We start from the raw sequence: 21,065 nt of genomic DNA, 5'->3' as shown, positions 1-21,065 counted from the left end.
TCCCCTCTCGCTCCCCCCGGACTCACCGCTCTCCGTCCGGGCAAAGCGGAACCGAAAGCGGCGCAGGGCTGCCCGGGGCGGGGCGCGGCGCTGCCCCCGCTTCCAAGTGCCCTCGGGGGCGGCCAAGGAGCGGGGAGACACGGAATCGGTGGAAAAGACCTCTTGGCTCATCGACTCCAATCACTCCTATCTGCCACTAAACCATGGCCCTGAGCACCTCGTCTACCCGTCTTTTAAACCCCTCCTTAGAGCGCCCTTCCAGTGCCTGAAGGGGCTACGGGAAAGCTGGGAGGGGCTGTTCATAAAGGCTTGTGGGGATAGGATGAGGGGGAACGGGGATAAACGGGAGAGGGGCAGATTTAGACTAGATTTAAGGAGAAAATTCTTCACTCTGAGAGTGGTGAGACACTGGCCCAGGCTGCCCCATCCCTGGAGATGTTCAAGGCCAGGTTGGATGAGCCTTGGAGCAATCAGAGCCAGTGGTTGGATGTGGATGTCCTTGCCCACAGCAGAGGGCTGGAAGTGGATGATCTTTAAGGTCCCTTCCAACCCAAACTATTCTATGACTCTACGAAAAGGCCCCCTCCCCCGTGGCAGCAGATGTTAAATGAGACGAGAGGCAAGAGATGCACTATAGAATATATTATAAATTATACCATGCATGAACAAAATATACAGAGCCAACAGGAACGGTTCTGTCTGCAGCCAGAGCGCACTGTACCCAAACCCCGGTGGAGTAACCTGCAGAAAACAGCCTTTCACATGGAAACGCAGCGCTCCTCCTCAAACTGTTAGTGTTTTGTTCATTTACAGAACACATCAGCATTCCCAGAACCAAAGTAAACACAGAAAGCACTCGTGTCCTGCTGGGTGTTCCCTCTCCAAGCCAATAGCTATACCAGCTCAGAAATTGCACTGGCTCCTGTGCTTCATCCTTGTCCTTCCCTCCTCCTGGAGCAAGCAGATCCCAAAGGTACTCAGAACAGCACACGGAAGTTAAAGGGGAAAACATAGAAGCTGCAAGTTACAGCAAGGTCTTTCTCTGGTCCACAGCAGAGCACTGTACTGGCGTACAGAGCCAGGGAACACTGCAAAACAGTTCCACTGTTATTTCAAAATAAACATTTAAGAGTATATCTTCCACAATCTATAAAAATAGGTTTAGAACACAAGTGGTATGATACATTTCTTCTTCAATTATTTTAATGGTATCTTATCTCTAATCTCTAAGGGTATTGCGTCTTAAAAGAAAGAAAAAGAATCACTGCTGTTCCCTGGCCAGTCACAGCACTGGTACTGCCTCAGCAATGCTGTGGCAGAGCAGGAACACCTCCGTTTGAAGCAGCAGTAATTAAACATTTTAGGATCAATGGTCTCTCTTCCTTGCTGCAGTAAGAGTTTGCTTGAAAGAAAGAAAAAATGGAGCCAACACTGCTGTCACGTCAGGACTCTGAAAGTCACCTATGGATAAGTCACTGCACAGCAGTGTAGGGTGCTGGTTTCTCAGGAGTCTTCAAAATCCAATCTCTCTCAGCACACCTAGAAGGGAATTCTTACAATTTCCAAATCAAATATGGGCATCTAAAGCAGAATCTTGTGAGAAAAAGGAATCCTAGGGCTGTGTCTATGAAACACAGGAGCAGCTAGAACTACCACAGGAGAACATACATTTAAAACTGCTTAAAGTTAATGCATTTTTCAAACTAGAATGTAAATCACACATCCCTACCTCAAGCACTCTTCCCACTCCTAAACACTGCCAGAATTTGGACTCCAAGTCAGGTCTAGTTTTCTACATAATCTTCAGTTCTTCTATGTGGTGTTAAGAGAAGAAGAGGTTTGCACTATGCTGAAAAAAGTTAAGCGTTTCAACTTTTCAACATTTTTACAAGGTGCCCGTAAAGATTCTCAGAAAGGTCTTTCCTACCCTTTTTCTCCATGTTTAACAGGATACTTTGCTGGCTCCAATTTCCTGGTAGAGCTACATTGTGCACTATTGCTGCTAGAGCCTGTTCGGATGCTGCTGGTACATTCGCTCTCTACAATAAACACTTTCCTGGTATTCATCAGTTTAAGAGTGTGTTACACTTACAGACTTTTCAGAAGTTGTTTGATGGCTGAAGATGGCTTTCATGGATGAGCAACCTTTGTCCTCTAAGAATCACCCACAAGGTTGAAAGTCTGTTACATACACTGGACAAATCAATTACTAAACCATATCAGAAGGAACAGCTTGCTGGCTGTGGGCATCTCTTGTAAATTAAGCAGGACTACATTTTACAGCAGAATTTTACACTGTTTCTATCCCAAAGCTTGTTAAAAGTTAACAAAACAAGTTTCCAGCTGCCTAAAGAAAAAATTCTTACACAATAAAAGGGGAAATTCAAAGTATTTCTATGAGATTCCTGACAAAAAGGATTCAGTGTGAAATTCCAGACTTAAAGACTACTCCTGTAACTACCGGGGTCCAAACAACAGTTGAAATCCTGGTCTCCAATTCATGAGATGCTGTGACAAGCACTGTTTGACGTTTCCATGAGAGAAAAGCTGAAAGCTCAAAGAAAAGCCAAAGGTTCAGTCACACCTCCAAAGAGAAAGCAGCCGAGGAGCAGCCCGCTGCTGTTGTAGTGTTTAATGAGAGTTTACTCAGAGGATTCTTCCCTCCACCAGGAAGGTTCAACATCTACTGCTGTACCAGTCACTGTTATTGATCTGAAGCAATTCTGTTATCACTTGAACCATGTTGTTGTTGTGTTTCTTCAGCAGTTGCAGGTTCAGCTGCCTGTCACAGAAGCCCATTTCACACAGACTGGACAGAAGAACGGCAGTGTGCTCTTCTGTAGCTGCAGGCTGCTGGAAACAGAGGGTGGCGTTATTGCTTCTAGAAACAGACACTGCCTGAAAACATGCAGTCAACTTTCAGAGAGTGAACTTAAACAAGGCTTAGCTAAGTCAGAAAATTCACTTCTGCTTTAGCTCAAACAAGAACAGCAAGAAACTATAAAAAGATTTACTCTTTGCTATTTGAAGCAGTGGTCCTGCTTTATACTGGAATATAATTAAGGCACAGAGGCCCTTTTGTCCACAATTAAGCTGTTTATACTTTCACTGTTCATTTACAAAGGTGAATTAATACTCTTACATGCCGCTGTTGTTTAGTCTAGAGAAGAGGAGACTGAGGGGAGACCTTATGCTCTCTACAACTTCCTGAAAAAGAGGTTGCAGGAAGGTGGGGGTTGGTTTCTTCTCCCTGGCAGCCACTGACAGGACAGGGGGAGATGGCTTCAAGATGTGCCAGGAGAGATTTAGGCTGGATATTATGAGGAATTTCTTTTTACAGTTTTAAGGTTGGCATTCTACGAAACACAGCATGCAGAACAGTTACCTGTTCCATAATAGGTGGTCCAGCAAATAACGCTTTGTAGGCGGAAGCAGCAACTGACAAAGCTCCTTTAACTATTTCTCCGGCAATGCTGCTTCCTTGAGGGTATCTGCAGAGAAGCCAGGTGTCACTTTAGGGTAAGGAAAGCCATTTGTTTCACATGAAATGCAAGTCTCTCCCTGTTGATGCACCACCTGAGGTTTAGTTCTTATTGCAGAGAGCAACCTATGATCCAAAGGAATCGTTACTGCTCAGGAATTGAGCTCTCCAGGCAGCTCATTCCTTCTTTCTTGATTCCTTCTACGAAGTCGTGGGTTTATGCTGAACTATGTTAAGTTTCCAAGCAGCCATGTTATGGAAAGCAAAGAATGAAGTATTCCCACTCAGAAGAGAAAGTCTATACATGAAAGCTGGGCACTGTGACACATCCATTCAGGCCACAGTAACTTCCATTTGTTTTCCACCAGTTCTTAAGTCATTTAATAGTCTGTTCAGTGTTTAGTCTTATTCCTCCAGTCTTAGTACCTAAAGATACTTAATTTTGTAGCTAACTTACAAAATCCCTATTTTAAGAACCCCAAGATTTTCCACAAAACCTCATAGAGTTTTAGGATTCAGCTTGAGTTCTTCACACACTTTTGCTTGCCAATTCTGCATCCTTCACAGTCCAGTCTAAGTGGAAACTGAGATCTTATGAAAATATACAGCATTATATAATTCAGCTTACGTTTCCTTTAAGAAGGGAGGCCTTTCTACCAAAACACTGAGTACGTGAAGTCTGTAAGCCAGGACTAAGCGCCTAATTTAGCGGTTCTTGGTTAACGCAGTATTTGTGAAGTCACAGCTTCAGCTTCATTACCTTGGGTATTCTGAGCACTTCTGTTTACTCATTAGAACTCCAGAAGCTCCTGGTCCATGATTGTCTTCACCACTGGGTTCTGGAACAGGAAGAAACAACGTGTTTCAACAACGTGTTCAGTCAATGAGAAACTGAAGAGATGCAATGTGCACATAAATGTAAAGGAGTGGGATTCAGGCCAAAATTAGTACTTTCAAGTTAGTTATCCAGACACAAACTAGGTATACACCATTCCCACTGCAGTCAAAACAATCAAGAGCATTTCAGAAGTAATTTGGCTGATTAGTCAGATTGAACTAACATGAACTGCTGCCTCAGCTCTCAGTGACTGTAACAACAGCTCAAGTACACAGTTCATTAATTCCAGCACGAGATAATTTTCCAGATGCCTACAAGTACTTCTAAGTACCTTCCCACCATTTCTAATGAATAGATGCTCTTTAGCCAATCCACAAAGTCAATTATTTCTTTATTCAAGTCTTCTATATAGTAAAATTTCAACACTCAGACAAAAAAACAATCATTACTTGGTAGATTTCTGCTCTCCTCACAAATAACAAGATATCACATCCAGTACTAGCCATAAGGAATAGGTGATAATAACTGTGGAGGCATCCTTCATTAAGTACTGTAAATACCTTCTCTTATTTGATTATGAGGAGAAGAGATACTCTCTGAAGCTGACACGCTTGGTTCTTGGAAGGTAGGAAGAGATGCAAGATTCCTGAGAACATAAGGCAAAATAATTACTTTTACCTACACGTATCCATGCAGAATTAAAGTAGTAAGTCAAGATCAACAGATAAAACAAAGAGCTTCACATGCTCCCTTCCTTTCTCACCGATGAAGTGAGGACCAGAGAGAGTACAGGCTTTATAAAAAGCTGCAGGATATAGGACTTTCACTCCAGTATGTGACAAAACTTTTGTTGCAACAGTTCGTTTGGACGCTGAATTCAAGTGCAACACCCTACACACTCTACAGCAATGCTATGGTAGCCATTAGTCCTTGTCCAAGCAGCATACCTTTCTGCCAGGGGTGAGGTGTCAGTCGTCTCTGGGATTAATGGCACTACAGGCAGTGCTTCTGAAATTGTCAAAATATCACCAGAGCTGTGGATCTGTGGCTGGCTTCCTCCTCCTGGATTCTCTGCTCCTGTTTCAGGTTCTCCTGTCTTTTCCAAACTGGGCTGAGAAAGAGCCGAACTATACATGGACTCCCCTAAAGGACGACTGGTGTCAAAGCACTCAGGAAGAACAATGATATAATCCTCTGATGAAGCAGAGGAGCCTTGGCTTTGAACATCATCTTTATCATCATCTTCCTCTTCATCAGAATTGCCAGTGTCACTACAGGCATTTGCTCTCTCAGACAGCAGAAGGTCCCCTAAGAGGGAGAAAGGAGTAGTACTAACAATTGTCCATTTTGTCTGGATAACAAAGACAGTATTGTCCCAGACAGAAAAGGGAAGGATTCAGCAACAACCACAAACCTCTGCAGCTGATTTTAATGGTATAATTCTTATTGTCTCTTGGGGGAAGGATGGGGTGTAGTGTGAAAGAGTAATAGCTCTTAACTGTTAAACCTACACAGATATGCTGCTGCTATTACTGTTTATGATAAAAACAGGAACAAGAGCTACACTCAGAACTTAAAAGCAGTTTTCAGTTTACATGCATCAGAAAGGTCAAAGCACTAACGTCAAGCTACACACACAAAACACAGAAGTATTAGCCATGTTTACCATACAAGCACTTGTTTGAACACCTCACCAGAACCTGCACGTCTCAAATTTAACTTTTTTCTCTCTAAAGTAGCTGCTAAACTAGCTGTTTGTTCAAAGTACCGACACTGTTTTTCTGATCTAATAATGATTCTCTTGATCTAACGAGGATCAATGTCCTAGAACAGTACCAGATCTTTTCACGTCTGATTTCTTTTTGTAGCCTGCATTACACCTTTATCTTAGATTGAAACCTATTTTACTTACCCAACTCATTTTCTGTCATTGCCTCTGGCTGGTGTATCTTTGCTTCCTTTTTGGAAGAGGATTTAGTTTTTATCCTAGAAGATTCTTCATTTATCATACTGCAACCAAAGGTGTCTTGTAATGTTTGTGAAGAGTCTAATAAAGTAATCAGGGAGGGGGGAAACAATGAAGAGTGGTATCGCCACTGGCAGTGCAGGGTAGTTTTGTGACAAGCGTGTGACTGCAGAAAAGCAAAGCCAGAGAAGGCAGGTAAAGGCAATACTTACTGCGGAGGATTTGCTTTTTTTGTGGGGGCTTATGGTCAGGTGCAGCATCCAGGGTTAGAGAGCGAATAACAGTTTCACAGACAAACTGAGTTCCACTCATATCTTCCTCCCCTTCCTCTGGATGTTCTGCTTTCGCTTTCACTGTGCAAGAATCTGCAGGAAAACAGGCCGTCATTCCTTTGAAAGGGAAACAGCAGATTACTCTAACACCACCACAAGGAAATATAAGCGTAAGTATTTTTTAGACTAGCTAAGTCTAATACTGACTCTGTGTGTTAATTCTCTTTAAAAACTGAAAGCTTTTGGAATTCAGTCTAAAGTGAAAGTGATTGTGAAGTATGGAGGCCACATCTGGAGTGTTTGAGTATAATCTACTGTATAAAGGGCAAATTGTTAATTCTCCCAACAATTCAAGAGAAGCATTTGTATTTCTGAATTTTATGTTTACTATGTTCCAACACCTAAAAATCAGAGTAGCATCAGACTATTAGTTTAGGAGCCAAGTAACTGTCTCTCCACAGAAGGGAAAGACAGGGGTTATAATTCTTTTTAGGCATCAAGACTGCAAACGGCACAGAAGCACCAATATCCCCTCCTCCCCATGCTCCCAAGCTCGCCATGACCACTGCTTACCAGGCACTGGTTTAAATCCACTCCCCTCGTTCTCCTCCTCTATCTGACCTAAGCCAGGTTTTTCCAACAAGGGGCTGTCGTGTGGCAAAGGGGACATGCATGGAGTCATGTCTGAAAAACAAAGGCAAAGGTAATTGGCACTAAAGGAACAAGAGCCTTCCTTACTCCAGGAGGGAGCTTTTTAACAAGTTATCCCTTTTAAGGTGGTGTTTTTCCACGACTGCAGAAACTCTGTAATCCGACAAGATAATTTGATGAAATAAGCAACTAGCTTTGCATTACACTGGCTGAGCAAAGAAAATCACAGCCTTCTTCAACACCTGGGATCTTATGGTCTTGGGGATGCAAAGCTGAAAAGAAGCCAAGACTCAAAAACACAGAGGATACAAAGCACAATCAAATATCTCCTACAATAATGTACAGCAAAAATTAGAACAAAAAGACAGAAGAGCTGGGAATACACTCCAGCCTGAAGAGCAAATAAACCTCTTACACAACTAAATTCAGCTTTTCATTGGGTAAACAGTTAACTCAGAATGCTAGAGACAGCATGTAGAATATGAGGAGAACCTTACCGACAGGAGTATTGTGTGGCACCCGCTCCAATTCCTGCACAATATTGATGTCCAACAGCTCAAAGGACAGCAAGTCCTATGGAAAGAAACACAGTTTTCATCAGCAAACCTTGGACTGGAATCTTATGCTGTACTTTCTAGCATCAGATCCCATGAACTTAGAAATATGTCTACTCCACTTTGTTAGTTACAGGGCACTATCTCATAGAAGTCAATTCTCCCGTAACTTATATCCACGTCGCAGAATATGGTAAACAAATTAGGGCAGGAAGAGGCAAAGCCCAGTATTCCCCTGTTTGGGTACACAAAGACCAGACTATGACTCTTTATTGAGATCTGTTTGTCCTGCACATACCTACAGTCACAGTCCCTGACACCAATTAAAGAAAAGAGTTCCGTTATGTAAAACACAATATTCTCTTCCCCAAAATACAGTGGCTATTTTAGAGTCCAGAAGGTTTTTATTCTCATGGATGTCTCTGTACCTAGTTATCACACCCAAGGTGGTTTGCTTTATCTCTACCTCAATTTTACCACTTTACCTGTGCAGTGAGGAGATCAACAGACGGGATATAAAACTCTCTCTCAGTAGGTAGATTTTTCATCTTTAAAGGAATAGCTGGCAGAGGTATTTCAGTCTGCTGCATGATTTCACCCATCAGTTGAGCACCTGCTTCCGTCTTTGAGGAAGGATGCTGGAAAAGCAAAAAAAATAATAATCCTAGAACACCATTAGGCAGGCAGCAAATAAAACAATTATATTAAATGTAAAGCCTGCATATTGCATATAAGAACACAAGTAACTTGAAGGGATTTAACTCAACTCATTTTAGAGCCAAAATAAAAAGATCTAATACCAACAGAGTGTAGATTACGGAGTTGCCCCAAATTCCACATGAGCCACTTGCCTGTTCGGTGCTGGAAGCTTTAACCTTCTGACAGGAATCAGAATCCTTCCAATTGCTTTCTAGAGAGTCAGCCGCTGGGGAGGGATCCACAACAATACTGCACCAGATCCTGGGCCCAAACTGTTCCCCTCTGTGCGACAGCCTCCAGTGAGAGGTGTAAGTTCCTTCTATATTAGGAGCTACAAACTCAACCGAAACGGTTCCTACTTGTCCTGATGGAAGCGATGGTACTACCACATCTTTTTTTTCAGAGGATGCCAAGGTCAGATTTCCCCACATAAGTTTCAGCTGAAATATTCAACAGAAAAAGTAAAAGTTAACTTCACAAGTGTCTCTGCAAATTCTGGGCAGTAAGGAGTAGGTAAAGTTCCTCTGTTGAAAGGCCTCGTAGATATCAGGCATGAAGAAGAGAGGCTGCTAATAAACATTCTCACAGGAGTCACTGTCACCACAAAGTAAGAAGAACTCAGCACTCAATACAAACTCAGTCATTCATAAAAGAAAAGCTTTCTGGAGTCAGAAAAGCAACAGGCCTGCTGTAAACAAGGTTGATCTGTAACATTATTATAACAGCATTAGAAGACATGTTCACTGATGCTCATCTTGATTGCTTTCCTCCCACAGTCCACAGTTGTGAAGAATACCTAGGCAGTTCACTGCCTGAGAACTCCCAGCTTGTGAATTAACAGGCCAAATGAAATCCCAAATGGGTTACTACACAGAATTCAGAGCCCTAATGCATACAAATATTATCTTCCAGAACTATTTTATGATGTAAAAGTAATAGCAAAGATACCTTTGTGTCTGAGCTCCATTCCACACTGCCAGTATTTTTCATTCGCCAGTGCTTGATGAACTTGGTTCCTGGTTGCAAATGGGTCCCATCTGGCAAATTCTCATCCACAAATACCGCACTTAGTGTAGGGACAATTGCTTGGAAGGGTTGACAGGGACTCCTGGGACTGGAAGGGAAGAAACAAACAAGAACTACAGCCAAAATCCACCAAAACCAAGCCACTATTTCACTGGCTAAAAGCAGAGGAGGCCATTTAGTTTGTTTTCTTCTCTTATCTCTACAAGTGTTTCAAAATTCTAACATTTTAGCTATTGATTACTTCTGAAGTATAAACATGACACAGCAGATTGCTCTTCTTTGCTTAAGGAAAAAAAGAAACATCAAAACAAGATTTGCCTATTTGGAAGAATACTATTATAGTTACAGAACTCAGGTTTAACAGAAAAAGGTTCCCTCTTCTTCATCTCACTATGCTATTCATTAGAGAATGAGGTCATTATCTTTCAAATGCTGAATCAAAAAGACTGCGCTGTAGTCTAAGTGTTGGTATCTTTTATTTGGCCTCACAAGCAACATTTTCCAGTAAGATAACAGTTTTTTCCCCTAAACGGGGCTCAAAACCAGATTTAATCCAAAGTTTTACTCTTAATTCAGGTGAAAGGGAACTAGTGAAGCAGCTCATCTGCACGTTGACTTTAAAAGGTCTAAAGAAAGGAATTTGGACCTCGATTTGCATTAGTTTTGTTTCTGTAATGTGCCAGTTCAGCAAAAAGGAAGCAGAGAAAGCTATTTCAAGCTCCCCACATATTTAAGTAACCAACTGATGTTAATTTTACTTTTAAATGCCCTAAATGGAAGGGATGAATTAAAGAGACCAGAACTACACAGTTTATACCTGTACATTCATAAAACCAAAGGAAACAGAAAATGCAAAGTGGTCACCTGCTCTGAGTGCTGTCTAGTGAGCCTCAGCCTAAGATCACATAAGAAAAGAAAGACAGCATTGAAAATAAGCACACAGGATGTACTTAACTTTATGCAGATACTTAATATAGCAGGAAGATACAAACTCCTAGGTCTTTCCCTTCCTCCTAAATCTATCTATATATAAGTTTCTGGTAATAACCATCAGTTGCTTTTTCATTTTCCTAGTCTCCTGTCAAGTAGCAATAAAAACACTCTAAATTCCATTCAGATAAAATTCTCACAGGTTCCAATGACAAATGATACTTTAAGTGAGTGATTTCATAACCTTCCTCCTGCTACTTGAACTTGGCCTCATCACAAAAAGACAGACAGCACAATGAAATGCACAGCTAACACCATCTCTTACGGGAAGGTATTAGGTTGGAGACTCTCAGATTTCAGAGGAGGCGAGCCACTAGTTTCCAATACATGGACAGAGTTCCACAGATGAATTTTCCTGTGCAGTTTTAGCTGCTTTTTCAGCTCTCGGACCTCTGCTTTTCGTTGTTTTTTCTCTGCTCGTAATCTTTGCTTTTCTGCCTTCAGAAATCGTTTGTCCATTTGTTTCTGGAGCCTGCAAAGAGAATAAGCCACCTTGTTACAATACACTAAACTGATTAGAATTTAGCCAACGCAGCCTTAGTCAAAGGGAACACTTCAGGAAACTTCTCATGCTCCTAAACCGGATACCAGATGTCTTGAGGAACATCTTCAAAGTTGCTTTGTGAGGGTATTTTGAATGGCCTCAGTGAAAAAATACAACAACAAACTTAAGGGCAAATTAGAGTATGCTCAAAGAAAAAACAAGTCCTCAAAGTTTGCTACCCACCCATGAAAAAAAATCTGTCTTTCCTACTTTGTTATAAAAAACAGGTTCATGACTCAGGCCATTTATAGGCACATAGCTATTGTTACATAGTCACAATTAAGTCTAAATACTATTTCCATTTCTTGTTACTGCTATATCTAAAATACAAGCTGAACATCAACGCCAATACCGGTGTTTCCACTTTGCTATAAGGATAATCTTGCCAGGTATTGATAAGAGCCACCATTTACCTAACTTGCTCCAGAGTAGCAGGCAGGCGAGATGAAAACTCCGCAAGGCTGTAGTTCTCAGCAACGCATAGTACAGGCCTCCGCAGCTTTAACAAGACATGATTAGGATCATGGGCATACGTTCCTGCTTCACACTGTTCACAGATGTTGTAGGCTGGACAAAGGCTGCAAAGTGGAAAAAGGAGAAGGTTACCAAGAGGCAGAGAAAGAATTAGTGCACTAGAAAGACACTGAAGGATCATTAATCCTTACGTTTCTGCAGAGAAACAGCTCTGTTCATAATACCATCGTAAGCAGTGCATGAGCAAAACAGAAGCCAGTTCTCTCACTTATGCACCAATATTTGGAGCCATCTGGAATACCTACATCAGTATCTCTCCTCTTGGCAAAACTGCACCGCAGTTCTTGCCTCTTTCTTGAAGACATATTGAAAAACTGATGCTTCCTTTAGCACAAGTGACTAACAATTGTTGCTATAAAAGGTAAAACATTATACTGAAATCTGATGCCAAAACCAGCATTATACTTATGAAAACACAGAGGATAAGTCAACCAAAGTATTCAGGGATGCAAAACAAATTGGACCTACAAAAACAGCACTGGTAAAAACAGACTGTCAACTCCTGCCAGCAAGAAAAACAAACATCAGAAGAAAACCCCCTGCTGGCATTCCACTCACTGCTGCTGCCTAGTCCTAACATACCTTTAAGCAATTGCCTCATTCAAACAATCTCACTTTCAACACTTCACTCAAGACGCCCAACAAAATCTACTTCATATTATTAAACTGACCACAACAAGTTCATTAACAAAAGGCATGACCTGCCTTAGTCTCAGACTGCCAGATAAAGGACTATTACAGACTGGCTGTTCCAAGTTTTGCCCTTTTGCTAAGTTAACTGAACAAAACACTTTAAAATTACTACATGTTATACACAATAAAGGTAAAGCGTTTGAAACTATAGCAAGTGTTAAAGATCTCTCACTTTGTTTTAACAATGTTTTCTCAAACTAGCATTAGTCTTCCTCTTATGCACAAAAAGTCTGGTCACCATAGCAGAGAACATGAGCTGTTTGTGAGATGTGTACTAGAAGTTCTGACAATTACAGCATATTACAGAACAGAAACTGAGAAGTCTACAACACCAAGACAGTTGCTCAGGCTCATTCACATGTCCTACACGTTAGGTTTCCCACCCAGTCATCTCTCATCACATTCTACCTGCACTGGTAGCGAACTCCAACAATTCGAGCCTGGCAGTTGCAGCAGGAGATCAGCCAGTCACACTGGCTGCCATTCCCTGGTGGGCTCTCTGTAGCTGGAGATGCTGCTGTAACCGAGTTCTCAGAAAAATCCGGTTGCTGATTGTGATGAACAAGCTTCTCATACAGCTTCTGTTCCAGTTTCTCAACAGTTTCCTTAACTACTTGTTCCCTGAACTGGAAAAAAATTAAAGTAGTCATGCATGAGATCCACCTATGCAGCTTCAAAAGTTGGATTAGATTGTCCCAAGTCTCCCAACCCACACATTAAAGCAGCATAGAATCCACTACTCATTCCCCAAGCAGATTCCAGATGAAATGAAACAAGTATCGTACTTCTCAGAGGATTTGGATTTTAGAAAATACCAGTCTATAGGTTTTAACAAGGCAAATTAAAAATCATACATCTATGTTTACAATATTAAGAGTCTTCCATAACCTTGCACGAAGGGCAGGAAACTCATCTGAAACAATTAACACAACTCCCAACAAATGCCTCTGGAGTCTCCATCATCAAGTCCTGACTTTATCCAGCAGGGATGTTTTAAAATACAATCATTAAATTCCTCTAATTTTAGTTTGTATGAAGAGGTGGCAAAGGAAGGATGATGCTAGAAATAAAAGCTTAAATGAATATATATTATTATATATATAATAGTACTGTACCACTGTACCTTTCAGTTTCAAGGACACCCTAGCTAATTAACTCTTAGCATTTGTATCTAACTGCTTCTCCGCGATGTTTATTAGCTGTTCCCAAGAAGTTAACACCCACGTCTTACTAATCAATGTTACACTGGCTGGCCTCCTGAAAGTATTTTCTTAAACTGAACAATCAAGAAAAGCAAGGCTATCAAATGACGACCTTCAAATCTCCGGAAACTCAAAGTATTACCCTACGGGAACTGGTCAAACAAGAGCCTCCGATAGCAGCAGGGTGTTTCACGCTCTCCGAGTGCCCTGCACCACAACGACTCCAGCACAGGAGCTGCTTAAAAATACACTGAAACCAATCAAGTTTATAAACTACAACCACCCACTTTTAACAAGTAGAAAACTTTTTTTTTTTTTAAGGTAACACCTACTCTGTACAGTCACAGTTAGACAACTAGTTTCCATTTATCACCACAAAAGTGAAGCAATTAGATGCTTAAATGCCCTTTAGGATCCTGGTCACAAGTACTGAGAGCAAGTGCGATCAGTTAAGCATCACGGTTATCTTTTCCACCTACGGCCTCTTGTGTGTTCCTTTGAGAATACTAACATTCAGAAGAAAACACACTTACTGTTTCCAAGTAGCTAGTAAACCATTCTGGAGGATTTTCATCTGTTCTTTCTGTCGTAGCTTGATTTAGCTTTTCCTGGGGGAAAAAAAAACCCAAACAAACAGAACAAACACACCACAAAAATAAGTCACAAACCTTAAGTATGCAAGGCTGCAGAAAACCCTCAATACAACAAGTAAACCACCTCCGAAGAGGTCCCCCCTCAAGTGTCTTTACAAAAGAAAAACCTCTTCAAGCTCTTTGGAAAAGCAAGACAAGGCAGGCACTGACATTTTCCTGAAAGATTTCTGTGATTTCTTAGCATGTGAGTGTAATTTCACATGAAATCCAAAGAAATCAAGTCAGCCAGAAGTTACCAGACAGCAAACAAGCCTTCAGGAGACCAAGTGCTTTGTTTACCAAAATGCTTAAGAATGATCAGTGCTTAAGAACCTGTCTTTCTAAATGCAGCATCAAAATATCCTCTTGAAGCTATTCAAGTAATTTGATGATGATGATGATGATGATAATAATGATAATAATAATAATAAATGCATATAGCTCAAAATGAAGAACAACTTCTGAACTCAATTTTTATGGATGGGTAAAGATGACAATCAGTTTATAAAGTGAATTACAGTTGTGGATTCTTTGTTTTGATGAATATACAATCCAGCTCTGCATCCTACCTGAATTGTCAACTCCTTCTCACGTTTTATGTCTTCTTCCAACCCCTGAGCTTGCATGGAATAGCACAAAAGAGGTTTCTTCTCATCTTTTGATGCCAACTTTTCTACCACAGGTTTTTCACACAGTTGTGAAGAACAAGAATATGAGGCTTCTTTCGGAGAAGATTTTCTCTCATACACAGTCATCTGAAGTTGATTTCCTTGTTTAACTGCGATCTAAATAAACAGTACATAAATAGACCAATATTTACTCCACTTACAACCAACATATCCTGTGAAAACACAGCACTACAATGGAAAGGCTGGCGAAAGACTAACACAGACACAGAGACAGTGAGTGGAATACAAGGTATGGTCAGCTGAGAATCTATTCTACCTTCCTTAAAGGTTACTAACAAGCTATTAAAAAGTTTATTACAAGCAAAAGGTTAATTATGCAGATGTTCTGCAGGAATTTTTCAATCTACCATAACGTTGTTCCTAGGAGCCAGTAACCAGTAGAGATTCTGGGCAAGCACTTTAAGTAAATTTTAATGTATTGCTATTTTCTAATTATTATCAGATTTGACATTCAGACCATGAACAAAAAGTTCTGAAAGCATTAGTATCCTATAACTGAAATCTAAAGGAATTCAATTCTTCTTTTGTGTAAGTAAAATTAACTGCTTATAAAATAACCAAGTGTTGACACCAATTCAAGTTGTATAGTCAAAGAGTACATTAGAGTCCAGCAAGATTTTTAAAGGGATCTCATTAAAGCCTAATATCTCCAAACACGGGATTACTGTTTAAGCGTTTGAGAAAGCCAGTCATTTACCCAATGAATGGGCTGCTCTGAGCCCTGAACCACAACTGCCCCATTCAACTAATTTATACAAATCAAGATTAGCCTGGATAGAAAAAAAAATGTAGCAAAATATTCAAGCTAGTATCCAAAGTTAGAAAACTGAGCTATTCTGACTTCCATGGGTCAGGTAATGCTGTTATTGTTTTCTCAGCTACATCAATTTTAATTGGAGAAGGGTCAATATATTGAAAAAAGTCAGAGACTATTTACCTTCAGAGCTTCTTCGTATTCCTCTAAAGAAAAAGGGAAAGAAATGTAAGTTTTCCCTGTCTCAAACAATAGATCTAAGTTTAGCACACGGCATCTGAGGACCCTTACATCAAGAAGTGTCTCCCATACCTTCTGTAAGTTCTTTAAAAATAGAGCTACTGAAGGAAGAAGTTTTATACACAGCAACAAGCAAACATTCTCACAGCCTAGGGACTTATCAGTCCATTAATTTAGCCATTTCCAATTTGCTCCTATGGATCAAAACGTTGTCCTTTGGGAACAATTTCCTGCCCAACCACACATAAAATCCAAAAATCAAAAAGCAAAGCATTCTCATCTGCTTCTCCAAACACATGAACAGAAGCAGGGTGTCTTTACTGATTCCACTTCAGGAAAATAGCAGCTCACCTTTGCTGTTCACAGAGACCTGCAAAGAGAAACAGCAGTGAGTGACAACCCTGATATATTACCGCAATTCTCTTAACATGCTTTCAGAATACATGTATTTTTCAGAGTTTCCGAAATACCACACCCCTCAGGGTGCTTGTTATTGCTGCCATGTCTATTCATTAATTAGGGTTGTGGCTTTGAGGAGCAGATCATGTTCTCTACTAGATTTGCACAATAAGCAAGGTTTCTGGCATCCAGAACAAGTGTGGTCCCATCTACTGGAAAAGAGCTGGCACTGCTACTGCTGGGTTCGCTATGCACGTACACAGAGGTTTGACCCATCTGCTTCTAACACACAACAGGAAACACTTCACTGTTCCTTTGATTTAAATACACACCAAGCCCATCGCCTACAGGTCCCCTACTTACCAATTTTGCACACAGACATTACGAATACCAGGAGCTATTTAATCACTACAGCATTGCATGATTCTGAATCATGTTTACTCTAGTAGCCTTTGAAAAAGATCTTTCACAGATGCATCTATATATACTCACAGGAAAACAAGGGGAGAACACATCCCTGAAACATTGCTGGACGCATCCTGACATTTCCCCCTAGGGGAAAATCTTAAAAGACAAAGATCCCTGTCTCTGCAATTTCACAGAGCAACAAACCAGGTAGCAGAACACAGTCTGCAAAGTTTTAGAGTAGAATGTAGCTCTTTAACAGAACAAATCTCTAGATAAACAAAAAGAATATGAGAGGGTGAGGTTGTGCTAAGCTGGAAGTTACTCCACAAGGACAACCAGAAGTAACCAATTTGTTTTTGCAGTCAGTAATCTGCTTGGAGATTACAGTATTTGCATGAAACAAGCCGAGGATTTGAGTACACCAGATCACTGAAGCGAACATATGCTAGCGATAAAGGACCTACATTTCTCAGAGGAAGGAACGGAGATTGAGGAGACAGGGCTTTACCATGGCTGCAAACACAAACGGCTACAACTCCCTTACTCTTGATAAAACAAAAAATCAGGAGTCCCTCAAGAGAAGCATCCCTCATCCCAGAGCACAGAGCAGGAGCTTCTAAAAATATATATTTAAGAATAAGTTTACTACATTTAGAATTAAAACACCAGGCTAACACCCATTTTCTTATCAAAATAGCAAAAGCATCGCCTCTGGACTGCATAACAGACACTCCTAAAGGACCCACCACTACTTATCCAGATGCAGAAAGGTTCACACCAGTCATATACCAGCAGACCCATTTGGGGGAGGGGGGCTGTCTTACCTCATCGTTATCCTCATCGATGTATTTGATCTGAATGTTGTCCAGGTCAAATGAAACTTTAACCTGTAAGGGAAAAAACACAAAACCACAATGAAACAGGACTACAAATGTTTTCAGTTAATCAGGATTATTAGCTGAGAAATATATTTTAACCCTCCCCATGCCTCCCTTCAGTTGTCAGTGGCAATTAACACTGTTTCACCAAATCCATTCTTCTGGAGTTGAACAGCTCTCCCCAGTGCTTTGCTTGCCTCCAGCGTTTGTTAACTTCCTCGAATGAAAACAATTCTTTTCTTTCACATCTCACCTTCTCTAGTTAATGCTTACCCTAAAACAAATAACAATAACCTTTCCATTAGCAGAGGACTAGCTCAGGGCTAACGAACTCCCAGTAAACACTGTCATATAAAAAGGCCAAAGCCCACTGTTGCCAAGTGCTAACTTTTACATTATAAAGCACCGGGAAAACAGCTCACAACTGAGCAACTTCTCCCCCTCCCCAAACCTATTTGTGTTTTGAGAAACTAGGATTAATTGAAGTATTAAAAACAGTGCAGTATCTCATTCTACCACGCACTAGCTGATACACTGCACATCTGAACATTTAAACTCATTAGAGAGATCAGAATTAGAATAAAGCCGAGCAGCTACTTTGTAGACTGCATTAAGAAGAAAGAAAAAAACAGCGAACAACCCATAAGCGAAGACAGTTGTTTCCCTGTGTTGAGTAACACTCTAAGGCTCACATACATTTTTGTATCATTTACCTGCCAAGGTGTATTTTGCTCAACAGAAATTCTCTCTGAAACAAACTGCTCTCTATCCAGGTTTTGCTAGCCTGGACCTAGCAGAGGAACTCTAGCAGCCTGAGAAGGCAGCCGATGTTGGGAGTCACACAGCAGCACAAGAGCACAATGCCATAGCTGCACACATTCTGCAATTCCGCCGGCAGGTTCTTCCAGTCATATATCCCAAATTAATTCTGGGAGTGCAGCAAGAGAAACAACTCAGCCCCTCAAGCAGCAGCCATGGTCTGTATCTGCTCTACCTACCGCAGGCTGTTCCCCTAAAACTCCAGCTAGAACCAGAGATCAGGTCACCTCTTATAAATATCAGACATCTTTAATAACGCATTAAAACATAAAGAAGGCACAGTTAACAGATTCCCCCTTAAAACAGTAATCCACACAGCACACCAAAGCACAGAGGCACCCAGCGCTACCACCCTGGTTAGAGAAACACTGTCATACAGAACATGCCTTGAACACTCCCACTCTTGCTCTCAGGCTACTGAGGATTAAGGGCAACACTGTGCTTACATAGCAACCTGCTTCCAGCTGTGATGCAAGCAGCGTTCTGCATAGTTCAGACATTCCTGCAGGGTTTACTTAACATCAAGTGTTTTAAGCCTGAACTGGTGCCTCTTCCAGATGACTAGAACACAATGAGTGAAAATGAAGCAGTTTGAACTTGAGTAATTCACAATGCAAGAACCTCTTATGAGGTACACTAGCATGCGATAGCTAAATAAAACAGTGAAAGAGAAAATAAAATATTCGCAAGAAATGCAACTTTAAGAGCAAGCTAAAAAATCCAAACAGTTGCAACAGAATAAACAGAGAAAATAAAATCAATGCACCTTCTAATTACAGGAATTTTCGCTAAATAGCACTGGAAATAAACATCCAAACAAAACCTCTCCAAGTGCATGATACACAAACCTACGCCAGCAGCTGCCTTCATATCCGGCCAACCAAGAAAGTTGCTGTCTCTCAACTAACACATACCAGAAAACAAGAAACTAAAAACGTATGTTAGGGACTCAGTACCCCTGAGAGCAGAGATAAGCCTTCAGGGAAATGTTCAATAAGCAAGTGCCAAGTGTTACTTCAGTGTATCTACAGGAATGAGTAGAAGAACAGAATACAAGAGGAACAGAATGCACTTTACAGACAGTGCCAAAACCAAGCATCCAAGGAACAGGTTGCCTAGGAAAGTTGTGGCTGTCCCTATCCCTAGAATCACAGAATAGCTGGGTTGGAAAAGACCTTAAAAATCATCCAGTTCCAACCCAACTGCCATGAGCAGGGACACCTCCCACTGGCTCAGGCTGCCCAAGGCCCATCCAACCTGGCCTTGAACTCCTCCAGGGATGGGGCAGCCACAACTTCCCTGGGCAACCTGGGCCAGTGCCTCACCACTTTCAGAGCAAATAAATTCTTCCATATGCCTAGTCTACATCTGCCCCACTCCAGTTTAAAAACATTGCCCTTCCTCCTATCACTACAAGCCTTTGTAAACAGTCTGCACCTTCCATGTAGGCTCCCTTCCCTGGAGAGATTCAAGGCCAGGCTGGATGAGGCTTGAAGCAATGTGATCCAGTGGGAGGTGGTTGGAATTGGATGGGCATTGAAGTCCCTTCCAACACAACCCATTCTGTGATTCTACAATCCATAACTGCAGGTAAGAGCAAAGCACACAGCCAGACCACCGCCTCTCATGGTAAAACAGAAACCCGCGAGCAACTTTATGCAGAAGAGGCTTTTCATGGCTGTCTAAGTCCACAACAGGAGTAAAAACTACTGTCAATGACAAAACCCAAGCAAACAACATCAATTCCAAATGCCTGTAAAGCAGGGAAAGTGTCCCAGGAGAAATTTGGGGAGAGGCCCATGGAGAAACTGGGGGAGAGAAGGGACAGGCCCATAGGGAAACTGGAGGAGAGAGGAGACAGGCCCATGGGGAAACTGGGGGAGAGAGGGGACAGGCCCATAGGGAAACTGGGGGAGAGAGGGGACAGGCCCATAGGGAAACTGGGGGAGAGAGGGGACAGGCCCATAGGGAAACTGGGGGAGAGAGGGGACAGGCCCGTGGGGAAACTGGGGGAGAGAGGAGACAGGCCCATAGGGAAACTGGGGGAGAGAGGAGACAGGCCCGTGGGGAAACTGGGGGAGAGAGGAGACAGGCCCGTGGGGAAACTGGGGGAGAGAGGAGACAGGCCCGTGGGGAAACTGGGGGAGAGAGGGGACAGGCCCATAGGGAAACTGGGGGAGAGAGGGGACAGGCCCATAGGGAAACTGGGGGAGAGAGGGGACAGGCCCGTGGGGAAACTGGGGGAGAGAGGGGACAGGCCCGTGGGGAAACTGGGGGAGAGAGGGGACAGGCCCGTGGGGAAACTGGGGAGGACGCAAGGGGGGCCCAAAGGAAACTGAGGGGAGACGGGGAGGCCCCGGGGGGAGAGAGAAAGAGGAGAAGGCACCATAGAGGCGCTCACCATGGCCTCCACATCGGCCCAGGTGGTGTGCGCCGAGTCGGCCACCAGGAAGGTCTGGGTGTCCCCTCGGCAGGTGACACAGAGGTTCACCTGCGGCTCCATGCCGCGCTCCGGCCAAGCAGCGTAGCCCCTCTCAGCGACCGGGCCGATCTAACATGGCGGCCTGAGGGCGGCCCCCCGCGGGCCCTCCGCGCGCTGCTATTGGCCGTCCCGCCTGCCAATCACCCGCTGCCCCGCTCTGATTGGCTGTGGGGGCGGGGCCAGACGCCGCGGCAGCACAACAACAAACAGAGCCGGGCGGAGGACACGCACTTCCGCTAAGAGACACACGGCGGGGATCACGTGAGGGGGCAGGAAAACCAATCGAAAGAGTCTCTGCTTGCCCCACCCCGCCG

General features: G+C 42.4%; 1 protein-coding gene across 1 annotated transcript; it reads right to left on the bottom strand.

Moving 5' to 3' along the window:
• Positions 1-628: 628 nt before the first annotated feature.
• Positions 629-20,817, bottom strand: NBR1 (NBR1 autophagy cargo receptor). The gene is made up of 21 exons (XM_054088233.1): positions 20,671-20,817; positions 17,397-17,459; positions 16,117-16,135; positions 15,709-15,731; positions 14,652-14,867; positions 13,984-14,058; positions 12,657-12,874; positions 11,435-11,599; positions 10,743-10,949; positions 9,410-9,575; positions 8,614-8,901; positions 8,248-8,400; positions 7,706-7,781; positions 7,131-7,241; positions 6,498-6,674; positions 6,232-6,366; positions 5,267-5,627; positions 4,880-4,965; positions 4,242-4,320; positions 3,386-3,491; positions 629-2,853 (listed from the first exon to the last, which is right to left on the bottom strand). Exons 1-21 carry the CDS (start codon positions 20,770-20,772, stop codon positions 2,677-2,679), a joined length of 3,003 nt encoding a protein of 1,000 aa, XP_053944208.1. The 5' UTR covers positions 20,773-20,817; the 3' UTR covers positions 629-2,676.
• Positions 20,818-21,065: the final 248 nt, after the last annotated feature.

Source organism: Cuculus canorus, chromosome 25 (assembly GCF_017976375.1).
Source record: "Cuculus canorus isolate bCucCan1 chromosome 25, bCucCan1.pri, whole genome shotgun sequence".
NCBI classification, from domain to species: Eukaryota; Metazoa; Chordata; class Aves; order Cuculiformes; family Cuculidae; genus Cuculus; species Cuculus canorus.
Note: the sequence above shows the minus strand (reverse complement) of the source record. Positions and strands in the feature narration are given on the sequence as shown.